Below are 17106 nucleotides of genomic sequence, written 5' to 3' on the forward strand. Positions count from 1 at the left end.
AATAATTTTTTAAGGCTTTGTTAAGATCAGAACACGATCAAACTTCAATTGAAATAAAGAGTTGAAGTAAAACCAAACAAGCCACTGGTTTAAACCACTTTTTAATTTAACAGTTATCAGATGAACGCCATTATATTACATGAATAACTCTAGGGAGGAGAGGGTGTTCTTATAATATTGATTCTAACAAGAAAAGTTCTCGGAAATGTAGAATCGCCGAACCTGTAAAATGAGTCACTGGAATTTCACACAAAAGTCATTAAATTAATGTTGGTGTGCTTCCAAAGAGAAAGTTGCCTCACGCTTTACGAGAAGAAACTAATATACGGCCAGGAGCACGCCAAGCTGAAAGGTGTAATGATGACAGATGCGTTTGAAGAACACTCTGCAGAAACTTCACTGCAATTTAAACGTTTTTGATTACTTTCCAGTTTCAGTTCCATTCCTTACTATGGTTTGTGGTATGACTGAAAATCCTTTCGTAGTAAATTTGGAACTACAAAGTAATGTTAAATTAGGTTCCTACTCTGCTTTCACACGTCATGTGACGATCGGTCCAGTCTAAAACGGTTTGAAATCTCCAAACGTAGCTGCGTCAGAGACTGGGGCATGCATGTCTTCTCTAATGGCGCTACGGTCACGGATTTTAGCAACGAGAAGGGAGTGTTCAACCTAAAGAGAGACAGTCAACAACCTTATTAGTTAACATTGTAAAGAACAAATATGTCTGTGTTTGTAACTGAGGGACAGCAGTTACTTGAAAATGTAAATACCTATTCTACTCTTACTTCATGACTAGCGAGTTTTACCTTATTATGAGAAAGACTTTCTAGGAAAACGGTGAGAACTGAACAAGTCGTCTGCTGTAAGTTTCCAATAATTGTACTGGGTTGACATACAGAAAGTAACGTAAGTGGGAAACATCAGAGTTTATTTTTGTAATTTGCCGTTCCCTAAGCGTTACGCCTAAAATCACTGTTACGTCCCGGGATCTATACGGAATCGTATTCGGATTCTTGTCCGTAAAAAGTTTCCGACAGTCTTGAAACTTGCTGTAATCAATACTAAGACACATCTCTAAGTCATCGAAAGCTCAACGAAATCCAAGTCGACTTGAAACCCCTTCCCTATCATTTTTTTATGTCTTTGAAGTACATAATGAAAAGAACGAAACAAAAGGCAAACAAACAAAAGACAAGACCCAACTTACCACTCCAATACGAACTTCCATTTGTTGAACTTCCTGTTTAAGTCTTGTCAAAGCTTGTTTTATTCTGACTAATGGACCTGCATAACACAATTGAAATGACACTAAAGATCTTCGCTCCCCTGTTACAAGTCACTGTCACCAGAGTTGCAGAATGAAATCAAAGATATAATTATGTCCCTTACCTGCATCAGTCATATTTGTTCCTCTTTCATCCATCTGTGCTTTGACAGACTCAAGCTCTTCAGTGATCTAAACAATCACACAAAATGAATTCAATTTGGTTTATCATCAGAATACTGTGTCATCAGGTAAAAGGAGTAAAAAACAATCACAAAATTCCACATGTAAACAAACCTGTGATAATGACTTGGTGAGGTCAGTTACTCCCCCAGAGCCTTGCTTGTAACGTTCTTTAGTCTGATGACACACACAAATATATTAAGACACATCAAAATTGTAGCCCGAGTGAACTTACATCTCTGCAAAATTAATATTAACAAACATACCTCAGCTAAAGTGTCCTGTAAACTCCGAAATTCTTGTAGCAAATGTTCCAGCTGTTATAAACAATAGGCAGAAATGATTTCCGAGTCAAACATTAACACTCGAACCTAAACTCTAACATCTTTTTAATTCATTTTATTTTCTAATTAAGTTGCACCTGATTGTTGATGTACTTTTCGCGACTTCCTATTTTCTCAAGTGTCCTGCCGATTTCATGGTGTAGTTTGTCAAGATGACCCTGATTGAAATAGCAGTTGAAGATGTGAGTAATACAGAATGGTGATGAGCTGGCAGCAAAGTAAACAGTCTGTAATTAGCCCTTAAATTCCTACAAATGATCAAGACAGAATTTCCCTTTAAAAATATCAATACAGTAACGAACAGACAAGAAATAAGAATAAAGAAAATATATCAATTAGGGGACTACTAATTTATCAAATATCAAATTCTCCAACTACCTTCATAAAAATTGTATGGCAGACAGCAAGGACAATTTCTAAATTAAATGACCTCTCAATAGCAAAAGATTAACTATGAAAACAATTAAGGTACATGATAATTAATCTATTGGTGAGTTCCAATTAATCGTACCTTTGTCTCTGTTAGAGAAGATTTAATTCCTTCACTGTGTTGTTGCATTTGTTCATAATGTGTCCTCCAGTCCTACATAGGGGAACAGATGTAAAACGCCATCAGAAACCCCGCCTAAATCAAACTGCCACTGACCAGAACTTAAATTGGATACCTTTGATTGCCTAAAAGTTTAAAGAAAGATAAAATAAAAGGAAATATTGTTAAAAATTTACCTTGTTGTCAGTTCTAATGTGAACCTTCAGTAGAGGCAGAACTCTTTCAACTTCAAGTTTCCACTCGGCAGCATCAATAGTTGACTCCATCACAGACTCAGGTTTTGATGAATCAGTAATCTCCTTCATAGCAAAAGACACAAGAAAAAACATAGAGATTTTGATCCTGAGATGAATTCATTGATCAACAATCATCACAAACTGGTTCTGATTACATTCATTTGTGACTGCTGCTTCATTCCTGCCAGATCTAGATAACTGTCTTCTTCTTCAATTTCTTCCTCTGTTTCATCCTGCCCAAAAGAGGTACAAAAGTTAGAGATTAAACAAACATCTGTGCTCCAAAAGACATAAAAACTCAGGTAAAAGGAAATAAGAGTTTATTATTAGAGATGATGTAAATCAACTAAGCTTGAAAGAAAATGCCTGCACACAGTGAGCATATCAATATTTTGATTTAAGTTGTTCTCACTATCATTTCTTCCTCCACTTTGTTCAGTGTCAGTTCAGCTTCATCATCTTCCATTGTTTCCTCCTCAAAGTCTTCCTGTTCATGTTGTGGCCTGGGAAGTTAGAAAAATATGGTTTCGTCACAACACAAATAAATTTGTGAACTATCTTGAATATATATAACGACATGCAATAATATGGACATTTACTTTTTCCAGCCAAATTTCTTGACTTTCAGAGCCTCGTCTGCAAGTTTATCAATTACATAGCAAACCTAAAAAATATCATAAAACAAACATTTTCACAATCATATCAAGTTGCATATAATTTAATCAACTACTTAAAATGGACATTGCAAGCTGAATTACAAATTTACTTTTACCTTGTCATTCTTGGACTACACTAAAATTATCACCTTGGATCAGTAGAGTTTAGTGTAGTGTCAGTCACATTATAATAAATATGCATAATAACAACAAAAATTACATAGTTTAATAAGGTTTGTGTTCATTTACCTGTTCTCCTGTTCCTGTTTTCAATTTTGCTGGTGGAAAATCTGCTCCAACATTCTGAAATAAAGTCACTTATAATAAATCACAAATAAAAATTAACTTATATTTAGTGACTAATCATCAGTCTTATGAATTAATATAAAATGATTATTGAATTTGTCTCACCAGTTTTTTAAGTTCATCCAAAATGCTGGACACAGTGGCATTAGGGTCATCATACTGAAAAAGAAGACAACTTCAATAATTATACACCATGGATGTATCAAGCACTCATTATCTGACAGAAAACAGTGACTCCACGTTACAAACCTCTTGAGGTTGTTCAAAGTTCCTGTCACAACGTGTAAACAACCAAGCTGCTAATGATGTGAAGGTAAAAAACTGCTCCCCTGGGTTAGTTGCCACTGCAAAGTAGTGCCTGACAATGTTTGAAAAAAGAAGGGTTAAATTACCAACTATAACTTGGTGATTCGCGGTCGACTAGGAGCTAAAAAATCATCTTTCTTTCCACATAAAAGACCATATGTTTGAAGAGCTCCACAACAGAGTTTTGTTGTTCTGGACAGAAGCAATCCCTGTCATTATGGATAGTCCTCAAATCATCTTAACACAACTAAAATTGCGAGGTTTGTGTCAAATTTTACTAGCTGTTACCTTGACAAAGGTCTGAACCCCATCTGTTTGCAGAATTCCGTCTCGTAGTCAAGCAATTTTAGTTTCTCGAGAACTTCTTCCATAACCCCTACAGTTAACATATAACCCATAGAGGCATTATCAGCTGTGGCATCAGCGCCACGGCGCCCTTCACCCTCCATTCCCTAAATCTTAAGCTTCTGAAATTAACTCTTTTTATCAAATGCGAGAAGAATCGACACCAAACTCAATAGTTGCCATGTTATTTTTGATCTTGTGAAAATAAGCCTCGCTTTCGTGATAGACAGTTTGGAGCCCGCGCTTCTAATAGCTGACTTTTTTATTTTCAAGATGGCGGACGTTTCTATGAAGAAAGTGAAAGATCTGATCGCGAAGAAAGATGCTATTGAAAAGGAAATTAAGGAGTTTCAAGACGTCCTAGACTCGGTAAGAACTCTTGACTTTGGTTGGATGTAAAAGTTGCCCCATTAATGAATTTTATGGTTTTTTTTCCAGCAAAAAGGAGTTGGGATGAACGAAAAGCTGATTGACGCAGACAATTACCCTCGTTCAGACATTGATGTTTATACCGTGAGAGTCGCAAGAAATCGGATTATATGTAAGAAATATATCTGTTTCATGTAGTTTTCTCGGAATATGGAAAAACATAATTCTGATGATCACTGAACGTTACTATTACAAATGAAATTTCAACCGAAATTTTGCTGACTAATGTTAACTGTTTTTCTTTTTTATTTCATCATGACAAATAGGTCTTCAGAATGACCACAAGGCGCTGATGAAAGAAATAGAGGAAGGAATTCATGAAGTACATGCTCAAGCACGAGAACAAAAAAATAAACAAGAGACTCAACAAGACCAGGAAGTGGAAGGTAGCAAGGCTCAATCACTCACTCATTACGCCGTAAAATAAAAAAGTACCAGTATCAATATTCTCCATACTCTTCTTAACACATTTCTTAAGGTGCTGACAAAGAGAATTTGTTTGAAGATCGAGAGCTTCTTTGGTTGATCATTTCCTGTATTCTCATGACCTTTATGTGTGATTCATGGATGATATTGTTAAGAGAAATTAGATGCCAGCCTCTCTTTAGGGTCAAAGGGTTAATCATCAGTCAATTACTGTGTTTCCCTACTGCTAATATAACTTTGTGTCACACATGTCAATAAATTGATACCTTCTTAGAAAAATCATTTTTAAGACTTAGTAAAGAAAAAGGCATCTAATTATCAATGAACACTCTTAGACATGGCCATGGATATATTTTCAGATATTTCGACCAAACTAAAAGCTTTCCTCAGAGTGGATTCAGTAGCTAATGCATCACCGTCATTCCAAGCTGTGAGTATTCTATTCCATGTGTTCACTTTGCTCCTTACTGTCCTTTTTTTTATGTTGTTGTTGTGAACTGTTAGGTAAATGACAGACTGGTCAATCCTTGCTCTCTCTTTTGTAGGGTTTGAAAGTTGGTGATCGCATCTTACAATTTGGTTCCATAAATGGTGAAAACTTTCACAGCCTTGCAGACATAGCTTCTATTGTACAGCACAGCAAAGGGGTAAATGATAAGTTCATTGTACATTTTGTTGTATAGGTGTCTCAAGTTAAGCTAGGTTGGGTTAATACATTCAGTCCTTTTTTATTATCATTTTGTTCTAACAATGGTTTGTTTCAATTTTTGTTAGTCTGATGTATTTCACTCCATGATGCAATAATATTATTCATTGGTTCTTTAAGTAAACTGTGGCTTTGAAGCATGTTTGTACAATCTGTGCATCAAATTAACTTAATCTCTAATACTTTGTCTAGAGACCAGTGAATGTAACTGTTGAAAGAGGAGAGAGAACAAAGGCAATCACTCTCACTCCAAACACATGGAGTGGCCAAGGACTTCTAGGGTAAGACATGCATTCAGACATTCTTTTTTACATTTTCATATCATTTTCAGTATAGTAAGCCAACACACTTAAGAATATTCTGTTGTTCTCAAATGTTCTTAACAATAACTGTGGTACACCTTGGTTGATGGATTTTTTTTACTTTTTTTTTTTACAACATGTAAAATTTTGAATTTATTTTCAGTTGCCACATTGTACCTGTGAAATAGAAGCAAGTTTTTGCAAGTTAGTTTGTTAACCAGCTAGTTATCAACAAAGAAAACAATGCCAGCAACATTCAAGCCCAAATTTTAAAATGTTCATATCCAACTGGGTAAACAAGTTAGCAACGTGAAGGATGTTAGTCCAGGACAGAGCATCGAGCAAAGTAACTCCATATTTTGCACCTTCTGATGAATGAGATGGCATGAAAAGCCCTTTGTGTATTGCTCTTATCTTGCACTGCCCTAAACAACAACGGGGTATTTCACTTCTACTTGAAATTTTTATATACTGTACCACTGGGAATAGACATATTAAGTTATTAACAAATGACAGTGTAATATGACAAATTGTTTGACATGCCAAGGTTATGTAAAGTATATGTACAGTACCAAAAAGCTCATAAGACAGTACATTGCCCAGTATGTTGCGATAAAATACAGAAACATTTCTAATTCAGTACAATCTGGTCACCTTACCTTCTTACAAATTAAATTTGACACAGTAATAATTTCAGCCTTTTGTGTGCAAAGATTTTCTGAAGTTGTGTTGTAAAAGTACATGTACTTCACAGAGTGTTGCTGGGCTCATATTTTCAGGTTTATTAGTCACAATCTGACCTCATTTGTTAATGACTACTGAACGTAACTTTGTGACTTTTGGAAACTACATTTTGAGGATAATCAAATCAATTAACAAGTGTTTTGATCAATAAGCTTTCTGAAAACAAAGCAATTGTACAAATAGTTTTTTTTCCCCATAAAAATCATAGTTGAACAACTTCTTGTCCCTTGTACCCTCAGGAGTGACCTGTGAGTTATTTTCCTTTACAATGTCCACACTTTGTGAAGAGGAAAGGCAATGAAAAGATGGAAAAATGAAAACTTAGAAATATTGTTTAATTTAATACCAAAATGTGTCTGCTAAGAAGATAAGAAATGTATGGCTGACAGTTCTGATAGTTGATCTTTAGATCTTGGAAGCAAAATGGCTCAATCACTCTAAACACAAGTGTCAAAGTTTCACCTACTTCAAACTTACCAGTAAATACACTTGGGTTATTACACTCCATTTTAAAATAAATAGTACATACCGAATAAAGACTGCAAGCAGATTATCTGACTGCACCTAAGAAACAGTGCCAGCACCACACAACAATACAAGTTTGTAATTTAAGCAATTACTGTTTGCCCTACTTATGTCCATAATGAGTGCAACATAATTATATAATTACAAAGAGTAAAAATCCCTTCATTCTTCTTAGTGAAGTATTGAGTTGCTGAGGCTGCTGATGCTGTTGTAGGCTTGATAACCAATTGGTTTTTCAGAAATCAAGCCTTGCTTCTTTCCCACTCTTTAGGGAGGAAATCTAAGACCAGACTTGAGAAAGCTTATTGTTGTTTCAGAAGTTCAAAAACTCTGCCATTATCATATCAGCTGAGATTTGTGTTCTGGATAACAGAGTGAAGAATTTCAAGTCCATGCATTTCTTTTAGCTTTTCAAGATGTCTGAAAAATACAATGAGAATATTTTTAAGACATTTACAACCAGTCATATTTAAAATGACTAAATATTTTGTAATGTACAACACCAGAAATACTATTGCCCTTTTCTACCTTTTGTCTGATGTTGCAAGTTTTGCTAAACAAATGGCAGCATTCTGTTTGACATCTTTGCTTAGCTCATCATTTGTTGCATGCTTCAGGAGGATTTCCACCACACCATTATCACTGGCCAAATGTTCACTTACTCCCTCTGCAAAAAGAAAATATTGCTAATAAACTAAAGCAGACATCAGGCATAATTAGTATTATAACCAAATGCAAGTTAACTTGATGGGTAAATACACTTTAATATCCAAAGTTAGTATCCAAATGAGAGCAAGATTTTTGTTAAGAAATTTAGTGGCAGAAGAATAGTGTAAACATCCAGAAGAATTTGTAAAATTAGCTGAATAGCTGAATAACCACATTTTGACATCTTTTGTGATCTATGACTGAACAGATGCAAGGCAACAAAGAATCTATTTGTTAAATATTACATATTCATAACTGCTTCAAGTCTGACAAAAAAGTAGCTCAGGGCATTGAAATTTAGCCAAAGAGTTCTCTTATGCCTAATGATCACCAGGCAGAATGTGAATTCAAAGAAACTAAATAAGTGTCTTGTCCAAGAACACCGCACATTCTCTGACCTAAGGTTCTACTTTCACTCTTCTGCTTAGAATCCATGGTAATATTGACAAAGCCACTGCTCTGGTAGAGAGATGATAGTTCAGTATAACATACCCATATCAGCACAGTGGCCAATGCAGAGTGCTGTATTTCCTATGATGGTCTCATCTGTAGAATGAAGTAATTGAACCAAGAAGTCCAAAGCTGAAAGAAAATAACACTGTGTCATACAACTGCACTCTTTGTGGAAAACTGTTGATTCCTACTTTAGTTTTGAATCAATCCACTAACATTCCAGTTTCTTTTACACATAGCAACAAGGAGTAATACTATTTCCCTATGGTGAGATGCAAATATGTTGCTCTTTCATCAAGTTTTCATGCACACACTCGTATTTCCTCAGACTAATGCGAGATGTTTTTAGACTTAAGAGTTGAAGACCCTGATCAAGGTCAAAACTCCAACCCCCTAGATCTGATAAGAGTGCAACACACATGCTCAGTGACAGTGCACCTTTTTCACTGAGTACAGCTTCTCTGGCATCTTTTCTCTCCATTGTGCACAATGCCAGTGACTTGATTGCATATTTTTTTACAGTTTCTCTTGTACTTGCTCCCCATCCAACCTGAAAATGGCTGCTTAAGATGACCAGCTGTGGATTAAATTGAACAAAAACTAACTTACATCAACATGCATGGGCAATCTATCAACTTGCTGGCCAAATGTATTGACAATAAAAGCAAAAGTTGAAAACAACAATGAAGGTTCTTCACCTTTAGAATGCGCATGATGTGAATGTGGATTTTCTGATCACATGCTTGATTTAGAGCATCTGTAGAATGAGCTAAAATATTTCTCAGGGTAGCAAGACTGCGCTGGAAGATTAAATAAAAAATAATTATTAAATAAAAGCAATTTATATTCATTGTATCAAATATTTCAGATTGCTAGTAATGGGGCAAATTATATGACTATTTTCAAAGGATGCTACAAATGGGTTTGACAAATTAGGTTTTTTAGTGATAAGTATTATCCATAACAAAGGGAACTCTACATACATACATAGCTACACAACCTTACACTCTACACTGAGTAGGAAACACTAGAAAGGACAATGTTTATACTTATACCTCACAAACTTCATCATAACCTGTGTTAAGCATTTCAATGAGTGATGGAATCAATCTTGGAGCAGCATCCTACATGGGAAACCCAAAAAAAAAAACAAAAAAGAATTGTTTATTTTCTTGATAAATCCTTGGAAGTTAAAATTACTTATATGAAAAGTTGACTCAATTATACAGGCATTTTGATTGGTTGTTAGTTATTATCTATTGGAGGCAGATGTGTAAGTGACATCACTAATAACAAGATTTTGCTTTTATATGATCTGAAACAAATAGATTTCATGTTGCTGTGGGTCTGTATAGTAATAGATCAGAGAAGCTGATAAAAAATGATAAGAACATCTGTGACATACTCAGCTGCACCTTTTGTGCCTCTTTTTGTTCTTATCACATTTTGGTGTCATCTTTGATCTATTACTGAACAAACACATGGCAGCATGGAATCTATCTGTTACTAGTTTAAGGATGCTTGTTTTTTGTGAATTAAAGATTTCATAAAAATTGGACAACAATTTTTTCTTTTTTTTTTCTTTTCAATAGATGCACACAAAGCATTATATTGAGATAATACCTTTTGATGCTGGTTTGATTGCAAAGATATGTTTGCCAACAAACCCAGAAGAGAATAAATGGAGCTTCTCACTTTTTGATCCTTTATTCCAGAGATATTGCAATCCTGCATGGAAAAGAAGAGAAAATATTAACCCTTTCACCCCTAAGAGTGAGTAGTATATAATGTCTCCTTACAAAATCACCTCCAAATCAAACATAACAGTCACAAGAATAAAGGAAATGATCAACAACTAAAGAAACTCATGATTGTTACACAAATTCTCCTTATGAAATGTCTAGAGAACAGTATAGAGAATATGCATACTGGTTTTAGGGTGTAGAGGGTGAAAACTGTGACACAACAAAAACAAATTGGTAGCCAACCTATCTTCCATAGCAAAGGTCTTAATTAAAACTGAACAGTCTGTATAAGGTCATTACTTGGGTTGTAAAAAAGTCAGTGAAAGTGCAGTGAAAATACCAACCAGGAACTTGACACTTGTTTCCCACCAATCTTGTTCATCAGCAATCTTTTTTCTGATACATGTGTCCTTGGCCATGTTGGCTAAAGCTGACAAACCAGATGAAACTAGAGACCAGCTGTCTGTTGGTTCATGGGAAACCTCTGTGTTTACTTCACACAACTTTCTCTGCACAAAGAAGAAAAAACAATGAAGAGAGAATGAAAATAACTGTATGTGGAAAAAATGGAAGTTTGGAGTTAGAAGAGAATTTATTTCCTTGGGGATGGATACAAAAAAACCAACACAATAACAAATTCCAATGAACACTGTACAGTAAAAAGTATTCTACATTACCACAAATTTCTGAGAGATGCTCAGAAAGTCTTTGTCAACCAAATCTCTGATTTTTTCACAGAATCTAAAAAGCAGACAGAAGTTGACAAACTTGAGAACAATACAACTGTTTCCAAATTTTTGTTGATCACTTATTGCCATTGTTCAGAAAACTTGGTAAAGCATTCTTAGATATCATACCCTAGTTCCAGGGCTAGGTTATTAATTGTGGACATTGCTACAACAGCTGTGTTAGTTCCCCTCTGTGCCAGTGAAAATAGCGCCTCAGTGACACTGCAAAGAAACACATGATAAGTTTTCAGCTATGACTCAATAAGTGTGTTATTTGCTAAGAAGCCATCTGCTTGAGAAAAAAAGATCATCTTACCACTTGATATGTTTGCAAGTAGTGAGACCAACTCTGCCTTTTTTAGTTTGGGACAGCTGGTGAAGAAATGATGTGGCAGCTGTCTTAATGACAGGAGAGGTTGGATCTCGCAGGAAACGATTGAATGATGGAGTGTGATCTTTTTTGAGAAACTCCTCTACATTGTGATCTGAAATGTAAAAAAATGACATTTCTGATTTCATTTATCAAGGCAAGAGGAAGCAATTTAGCATTTTGGGTTAAATTATTCCATACTTTTCAGTCCTTCTGGTAAGCTAGTTCATTTAGTTTTGTTCCACCATCATCATGAGAACTATTAGCCTTACCATTATCTTTATTATTATTATTAGCCTTACCATTATCATTATTATTATTATTAGCCTTACCATTATCATTATTATTATTATTAGCCTTACCATTATCATTATTATTATTATTAGCCTTACCATTATCATTATTATTATTATTAGCCTTACCATTATCATTATTATTATTATTATTAGCCTTACCATCATCATTATTATTATTAGCCTTACCATCATTATTATTATTATTAGCCTTACCATCATCATTATTATTATCATTAGCCTTACCATTATCATTATTATTATTATTAGCCTTACCATTATCATTATTATTATTATTAGCCTTACCATTATCATTATTATTATTATTAGCCTTACCATTATCATTATTATTATTAGCCTTACCATTATCATTATTATTATTAGCCTTACCATTATCATTATTATTATTAGCCTTACCATTATCATTATTATTAGCCTTACCATTATCATTATTATTATTATTAGCCTTACCATTATCATTATTATTATTATTAGCCTTACCATTATCATTATTATTATTATTAGCCTTACCATTATCATTATTATTATTATTAGCCTTACCATTATCATTATTATTATTATTAGCCTTACCATTATCATTATTATTATTATTAGCCTTACCATTATCATTATTATTATTATTAGCCTTACCATTATCAGTACATGCCTCCATTAGAATTCTTAAAATTTCACAAATTAAGTCTATGTCTTCCAACATTACACAGACAGCTGCTCCTTCCCAGTACCTGAAAATTGAAAAAAATAAGTCTTTACATGAGCAAGGCAGGAAGAAAAGTATCAAGTAACAATTGGATGTATATGTCTTGCAGACTTTGATTAGCAGTCTTGAAATTTCACCATAAAGATGAAATTTAGAGTTCCATTACTTACGAGGCACACAGTTTATTTAAACAGTTCATTTTAAAAAAGTTCATTTATTTAACATAATAAAGACTTGGACCTTACACCATAACATCAAAGGTTTTTTTGAAATAACCCCTGATAACATGGTACAAGACTTTAAAAAATTCTTGTACCATGAAGTAACAATTGTGCTTTTAAAAGAATTGGGTTAGCACTTACTTTTTAAAAGTATTATTGCAGTCTATGATCTGAAAACCTCCATAGCATCTGAATAATGTTCTGTTTGCACCTTCAAATTCAACCATAGATAAACAAAATATAAGCCCATTGTAGATTACAGAACTTACCATAAACACATGGAAGAAACAATATGTAATAAAGAATTAATTCAGCTCAACCTCTACAAATTTTGAATGATGGGGACTCTCATAACTTTCAAAGGTACAATTTTTCAATAAAAGAAATTACTCGATTTAACAATTAATCCAAAATTAACTATATCATTGATTCAATTAGCTAGAGAAAAACCATTTAACAAAATTATTTGCAGAATTCAACTCAATTAAAGTGAGGATTATTATAAATAATTATAATTCCAAAATAAAAATTGACATACTGCTATCGAGAAGTGGGAGGAGTTTCCTTGTTGCGTCAGTATATTGTGATGTGGCCAGGCTGTTTTTCTGTAGTCTGTTTATGGAGTCTCTTATCAACTCTCCACTCTCCTCTCCAGCAATACCAGCAGCCTACCATCAATACATAATTAAAATGGTTATATGATGTATTCACTTTCATCTGTGGTTCAAAATTAAAATTGCTTCATTTTGGAGATCAGGGGAGTATGTGCACCAAAACATATGATAATTAGTTTGAATATAAGGAAAAAAAATCAGATGGAAGTAATTTATCCAAACCACAATTTTGAGATGAAACAATTCCAAAATTCAATAATACAAGGGGAAAAAAAGGTGATACCCATTGAGATTTCCTGTTATAGTGCAGATATTGAAGTTTGACAATGTACTATAAGACTGACCTCTTTTTCATCCTGAAGTCTTTTTTTTGCTAACTCAGCCTCAGTAATGTAAGCTGTATATAACATTATTGTGGAAAAATGTTAAATTTAAAGGTTAATTACCATTTCAATAATTGAAAACAACATTTTCCTAAATCAACTAATACAACAAAAGGTCTGTCACTAAAGTACATATACTAAATAACTGTAATCAGTTATAAGTATTGAATACATTTTAACACTTTTTCTTGCTTTGGTGCCTCTTTGATGGCGTCCTTCAGAACTGAGATGGCCTACAATAAAGAATTGTGATCTGTAAGTTAATTGTACACAATATCAGTTGTAAATGTCATAAAATGACCACAATATGTTTGCAAATCAAACTGTACCTCATCAAATTTTCCTTGAGCTTGTAATGCTCTTGCTTTGTGAACAAAAGCTTTCACCCACCTGGGATCAATCTAAAAATGTAATAAAAATAATTTGATACTTATTACCCAGACTGTAAATTTTAGCTAGCTCCTGACTTTTCTTTCTTCTTTTCTCATTTTAAGCTTTAACCCTTTCACTCCCAAGATCTCACAAGTAATTCTTCTTACTGTCTGCTGCACCATTCTTCTGGAGTGAAATAGGAGAAGTAGGTATTAGATCAACTAATGACCTTTTAATTGATTTTTCCATATTCTCATCACTTGACTGCTTGATATTGTATTGATATTGGGAGGAGAAATTCTTATTTAGCACTTAAATCAATACAACTGTAGAGCAAGGTAACTGATCATGATCTATGATTACTAGGTTAAAAAGTGTATTACTTAAAAATTAAACTTGCCTTCAAAGCAAGATTGCAGTCTTGGATTGCAGAATTGAAGTCATTCAGTTTGATGTATGCCTGAGAGTAACAAGGACCATGAAATGCAACGTCAAAAAGCTCATATGAACAGAAATCAGCAATACTACTTCAGTAGTAGAAAAGACTTCCACTACATAACAGTTTTATTGTCAAGTTAAGGGTGGTTATAAACAATTTTAAGACAGTAATAATGATCACCATTACTGACACCATTATCACCATGGCACTTTTAAATCAATGAAGTAAACAGTGAATCATTGCAGTAACTGGTCCACCTGAGCTCTGTTGGTGTAAAGTACTGGATTGGAGCCACTTTTAGTGATTGCCACTGTGTAGTTACTAATAGCTTCTGGATAATTCCCTTCCTTGAAAGCAGCATTTCCTTTTCCTTTGAGTTTTTCAGCTTCTGCTTCAGACCTCTTTTTTATCTTTGCCCTCTCCTTAGCATCTTCTTCAACTGCTTTCATGAACTTCTCTGTAGAAATACATATTCAGGACTTCCTTTAGCACTGCAAAGATTTCATTTCACTCATACCAACAGGAGTTTGGTATTATTGTCTAATGTGCTAAGAAGTAGAATCTTAAGTTTGAGAGTAAAATTAAACTCTTAAACATGAAGACTTGAATTGAAGCATAATCTGAGAATCTGATCTCTCCAAGACTCACTCACAGTGCTTTCAATAATACCCAACATCCACTGGAGCTTCAGCAGATTTTCTGTTGTGAATTGCTGGGTATACTTTGCCACAAGGCACATTCAAGTCATGCAATTCATTCAAGTTGAACAAACTCAACAAGTGAGACCTAAAACACCTTGAGATCTTTTAGATTTCTTTCAGGCAACTTTCACCTTAGTTTAAATTAAAAAAAAAAACTATTAATGTTGTCTCATCATACTGTATACCAAATTTCCAGGAAAATAAGATTTTGAGTTAACAAGAACATACTGACTCCAGTAACCTATGTCCTTTTTAAGGACTTTTTGTGGGAAACTCATACAGCAGGTTTGCAAGTCAGCAAACGGAAGATTTTGATTACAAATAAACAATCGGTGAAGCAATTGTTACAAAGGAGACTATTACATGATCATTTACTAAAGTTAAACACAGAAAACTCTGTTTGAACCCATTTTATTCTAATAGAAATAATGAGCTAATGAGAGTGAAATTGTTTTTCTTATTGTTCTCCAGCAGGTGCTTTACCAAGGTAGCCACCTACTTCAAATCTTATTGAATGCATTACAAGAGCTCACCTAGATGGAAAATACGTAGTCTAAAACACCAAGACTCATGATCATGAACCACTCAACAGTGTAACTGATTATAACAATGCTATGCATATAGAATTCCTTCTGCATCCTGCTTCCACCCAAATAAACATATCACAAAATATTAACTACCAATAACAATAATTAGAACTCACCTGCACAAACTTCTCCTGCATCTCTCTAAGTAGAATAAAAAATATTGTTCATAAAATAATAATAATAACAACATACATATATAACAAAAGATATAAACACATAATTCAATTAATTAGTTCATTTTAATAAAACTGTTCTCTTAAGGCATAATTTTGAATGATAGACTGCACACCTGGAAGTAGACAGAAACACAAATTGCAAATCTGAACTATCCCAAGGTAACACAACTTAGCTTATTAACCTAACCATTTCACCCAAGGCAGTTGACGGATCTAGAAGTCTTCTCTCCTCAGTTTTAGAAATGACTGTTCTCTCAGCCTTTGTTTTGACTTGTTTACATTCATCATCAGAATCATCATCATTTTCAGCCCTGTGTCGCTTCAAGAACTCATCTGCAGCTGATAGAGCTTTGTTTTGCCTTTCATAGTCACCACATGTTAAATCTTTCATAATGGAATCTGAAAAAAAGAAAAACAACAACAAAATCATGCCACAAGATTGTCCTCAGTGTGACTTTCCAATGTAGTTTAGCAGATTGGAGGAATTAACAAACCAAGGGCCTATGTTTAAATCACTTTTGAAGTGTTCCCGTGACATATAACAATTGGCACTAATTCATTTCTTTGTTGCTCTTATATGCAACAGTTATGAGAAATCTACATGGCAATACATACAATCAGAAACTAAAGTAGATACTTGATAAATCAGCGATCATTTTGTCTCTCATCAGTATATGATAATGAGCCGGACATATTCTTATCAATACGGACGTGAACAGTTACATTCCTATTATTGATTGTTACAATCAGTCTATATATGTCGGCTCACTGTAAGACCAAGCACTGCAACAACGGTCAAAACATGCCTTCTAACCGAGATCAGGCAGCCATTTACCATACGAAGACAAAATACAGCTTCTTGCTCACATTGTACAATTAAATAAGAAAGATATTGTTCGGAAAATAAAATGATGATACGTTTGTGTTGCACTAGCAACAGATCGTGTAATAATATTTACACTTCATATACTGAAGATTGGCAAATTTTAAACGGCGGATACTGGAAATATATAGGAAGTGTAATTAACGCTTTGCGATCACTAATTCTGTTCAGTGAGAATCAAATGTGTGCAAGTAACTCTTAATACCAATCTCATCGACTTTTCCCAGAAATTTCTGAAGTTCTTCTTCCTTTCCAGTCGCATCCTCCATTTTAAGTGACGGACGCCCACGAATAATAATCGACTACATGACATCTTCGTTAGAAGTTCGGATTTCTCGGTCGATCTCCGTAAAGCCCTCGTATCACCGAAGGTCATTCTTTCGTTCT

The 17106-nt window shown here is 34.2% G+C and overlaps 3 protein-coding genes across 3 annotated transcripts; 1 reads left to right on the forward strand and 2 right to left on the reverse strand.

Annotated features, from left to right (window-relative positions):
- Positions 1 to 85: 85 nt before the first annotated feature.
- On the reverse strand, positions 86 to 4385 carry LOC131788304 (intraflagellar transport protein 57 homolog). The gene is made up of 15 exons (XM_059105393.2): positions 4137 to 4385; positions 3792 to 3900; positions 3648 to 3701; positions 3486 to 3539; positions 3180 to 3244; positions 2993 to 3083; positions 2736 to 2813; positions 2521 to 2643; positions 2306 to 2377; positions 1872 to 1952; positions 1717 to 1767; positions 1565 to 1627; positions 1393 to 1459; positions 1211 to 1287; positions 86 to 672 (listed from the first exon to the last, which is right to left on the reverse strand). Exons 1-15 carry the CDS (start codon positions 4295 to 4297, stop codon positions 562 to 564), a joined length of 1257 nt encoding a protein of 418 aa, XP_058961376.1. The 5' UTR covers positions 4298 to 4385; the 3' UTR covers positions 86 to 561.
- A 74-nt stretch (positions 4386 to 4459) lies between these two features.
- On the forward strand, positions 4460 to 7740 carry LOC131788307 (26S proteasome non-ATPase regulatory subunit 9-like). The gene is made up of 7 exons (XM_059105396.2): positions 4460 to 4562; positions 4632 to 4734; positions 4889 to 5008; positions 5408 to 5478; positions 5594 to 5695; positions 5947 to 6035; positions 6220 to 7740. The coding sequence occupies exons 1-7, from the start codon at positions 4467 to 4469 to the stop codon at positions 6242 to 6244; spliced, it is 606 nt and encodes a 201-aa protein (XP_058961379.2). The 5' UTR covers positions 4460 to 4466; the 3' UTR covers positions 6245 to 7740.
- On the reverse strand, positions 7115 to 17023 carry LOC131788302 (tetratricopeptide repeat protein 12-like). Its single transcript, XM_059105389.2, has 22 exons — positions 16925 to 17023; positions 16024 to 16235; positions 15777 to 15801; positions 14630 to 14829; positions 14334 to 14393; positions 13891 to 13962; positions 13734 to 13794; positions 13523 to 13575; positions 13103 to 13232; positions 12706 to 12775; positions 12274 to 12368; positions 11276 to 11444; positions 11089 to 11181; positions 10909 to 10972; positions 10576 to 10740; positions 10110 to 10214; positions 9542 to 9610; positions 9185 to 9286; positions 8925 to 9063; positions 8526 to 8615; positions 7854 to 7992; positions 7115 to 7745 (listed from the first exon to the last, which is right to left on the reverse strand). The coding sequence occupies exons 1-22, from the start codon at positions 16986 to 16988 to the stop codon at positions 7670 to 7672; spliced, it is 2253 nt and encodes a 750-aa protein (XP_058961372.2). The 5' UTR covers positions 16989 to 17023; the 3' UTR covers positions 7115 to 7669.
- Between the last annotated feature and the right edge of the window lie 83 nt (positions 17024 to 17106).

Source organism: Pocillopora verrucosa, chromosome 6 (assembly GCF_036669915.1).
Source record: "Pocillopora verrucosa isolate sample1 chromosome 6, ASM3666991v2, whole genome shotgun sequence".
Taxonomy (NCBI): Eukaryota; Metazoa; Cnidaria; class Anthozoa; order Scleractinia; family Pocilloporidae; genus Pocillopora; species Pocillopora verrucosa.

Coding starts and splice junctions, on each gene's coding strand:
- LOC131788304 (XM_059105393.2), bottom strand. CDS start 4,297: ATGGAGGGTGAAGGGCGCCGTGGCGCTGATGCCACAGCTGATAATGCC. Junction 3,702..3,791: donor ACTTTGAACAACCTCAAGAG/GTTTGTAACGTG, acceptor CTTCTTTTTCAG/TATGATGACCCTAATGCCAC. Junction 1,768..1,871: donor AAAAGTACATCAACAATCAG/GTGCAACTTAAT, acceptor TGTTTATAACAG/CTGGAACATTTGCTACAAGA.
- LOC131788307 (XM_059105396.2), top strand. CDS start 4,467: ATGGCGGACGTTTCTATGAAGAAAGTGAAAGATCTGATCGCGAAGAAA. Junction 4,563..4,631: donor TTCAAGACGTCCTAGACTCG/GTAAGAACTCTT, acceptor TTTTTTTTCCAG/CAAAAAGGAGTTGGGATGAA. Junction 5,696..5,946: donor TTGTACAGCACAGCAAAGGG/GTAAATGATAAG, acceptor TACTTTGTCTAG/AGACCAGTGAATGTAACTGT.
- LOC131788302 (XM_059105389.2), bottom strand. CDS start 16,988: ATGGAGGATGCGACTGGAAAGGAAGAAGAACTTCAGAAATTTCTGGGA. Junction 13,576..13,733: donor GCAAGAAAAAGTGTTAAAAT/GTATTCAATACT, acceptor TGTTATATACAG/CTTACATTACTGAGGCTGAG. Junction 10,973..11,088: donor AACCTAGCCCTGGAACTAGG/GTATGATATCTA, acceptor TCTGCTTTTTAG/ATTCTGTGAAAAAATCAGAG.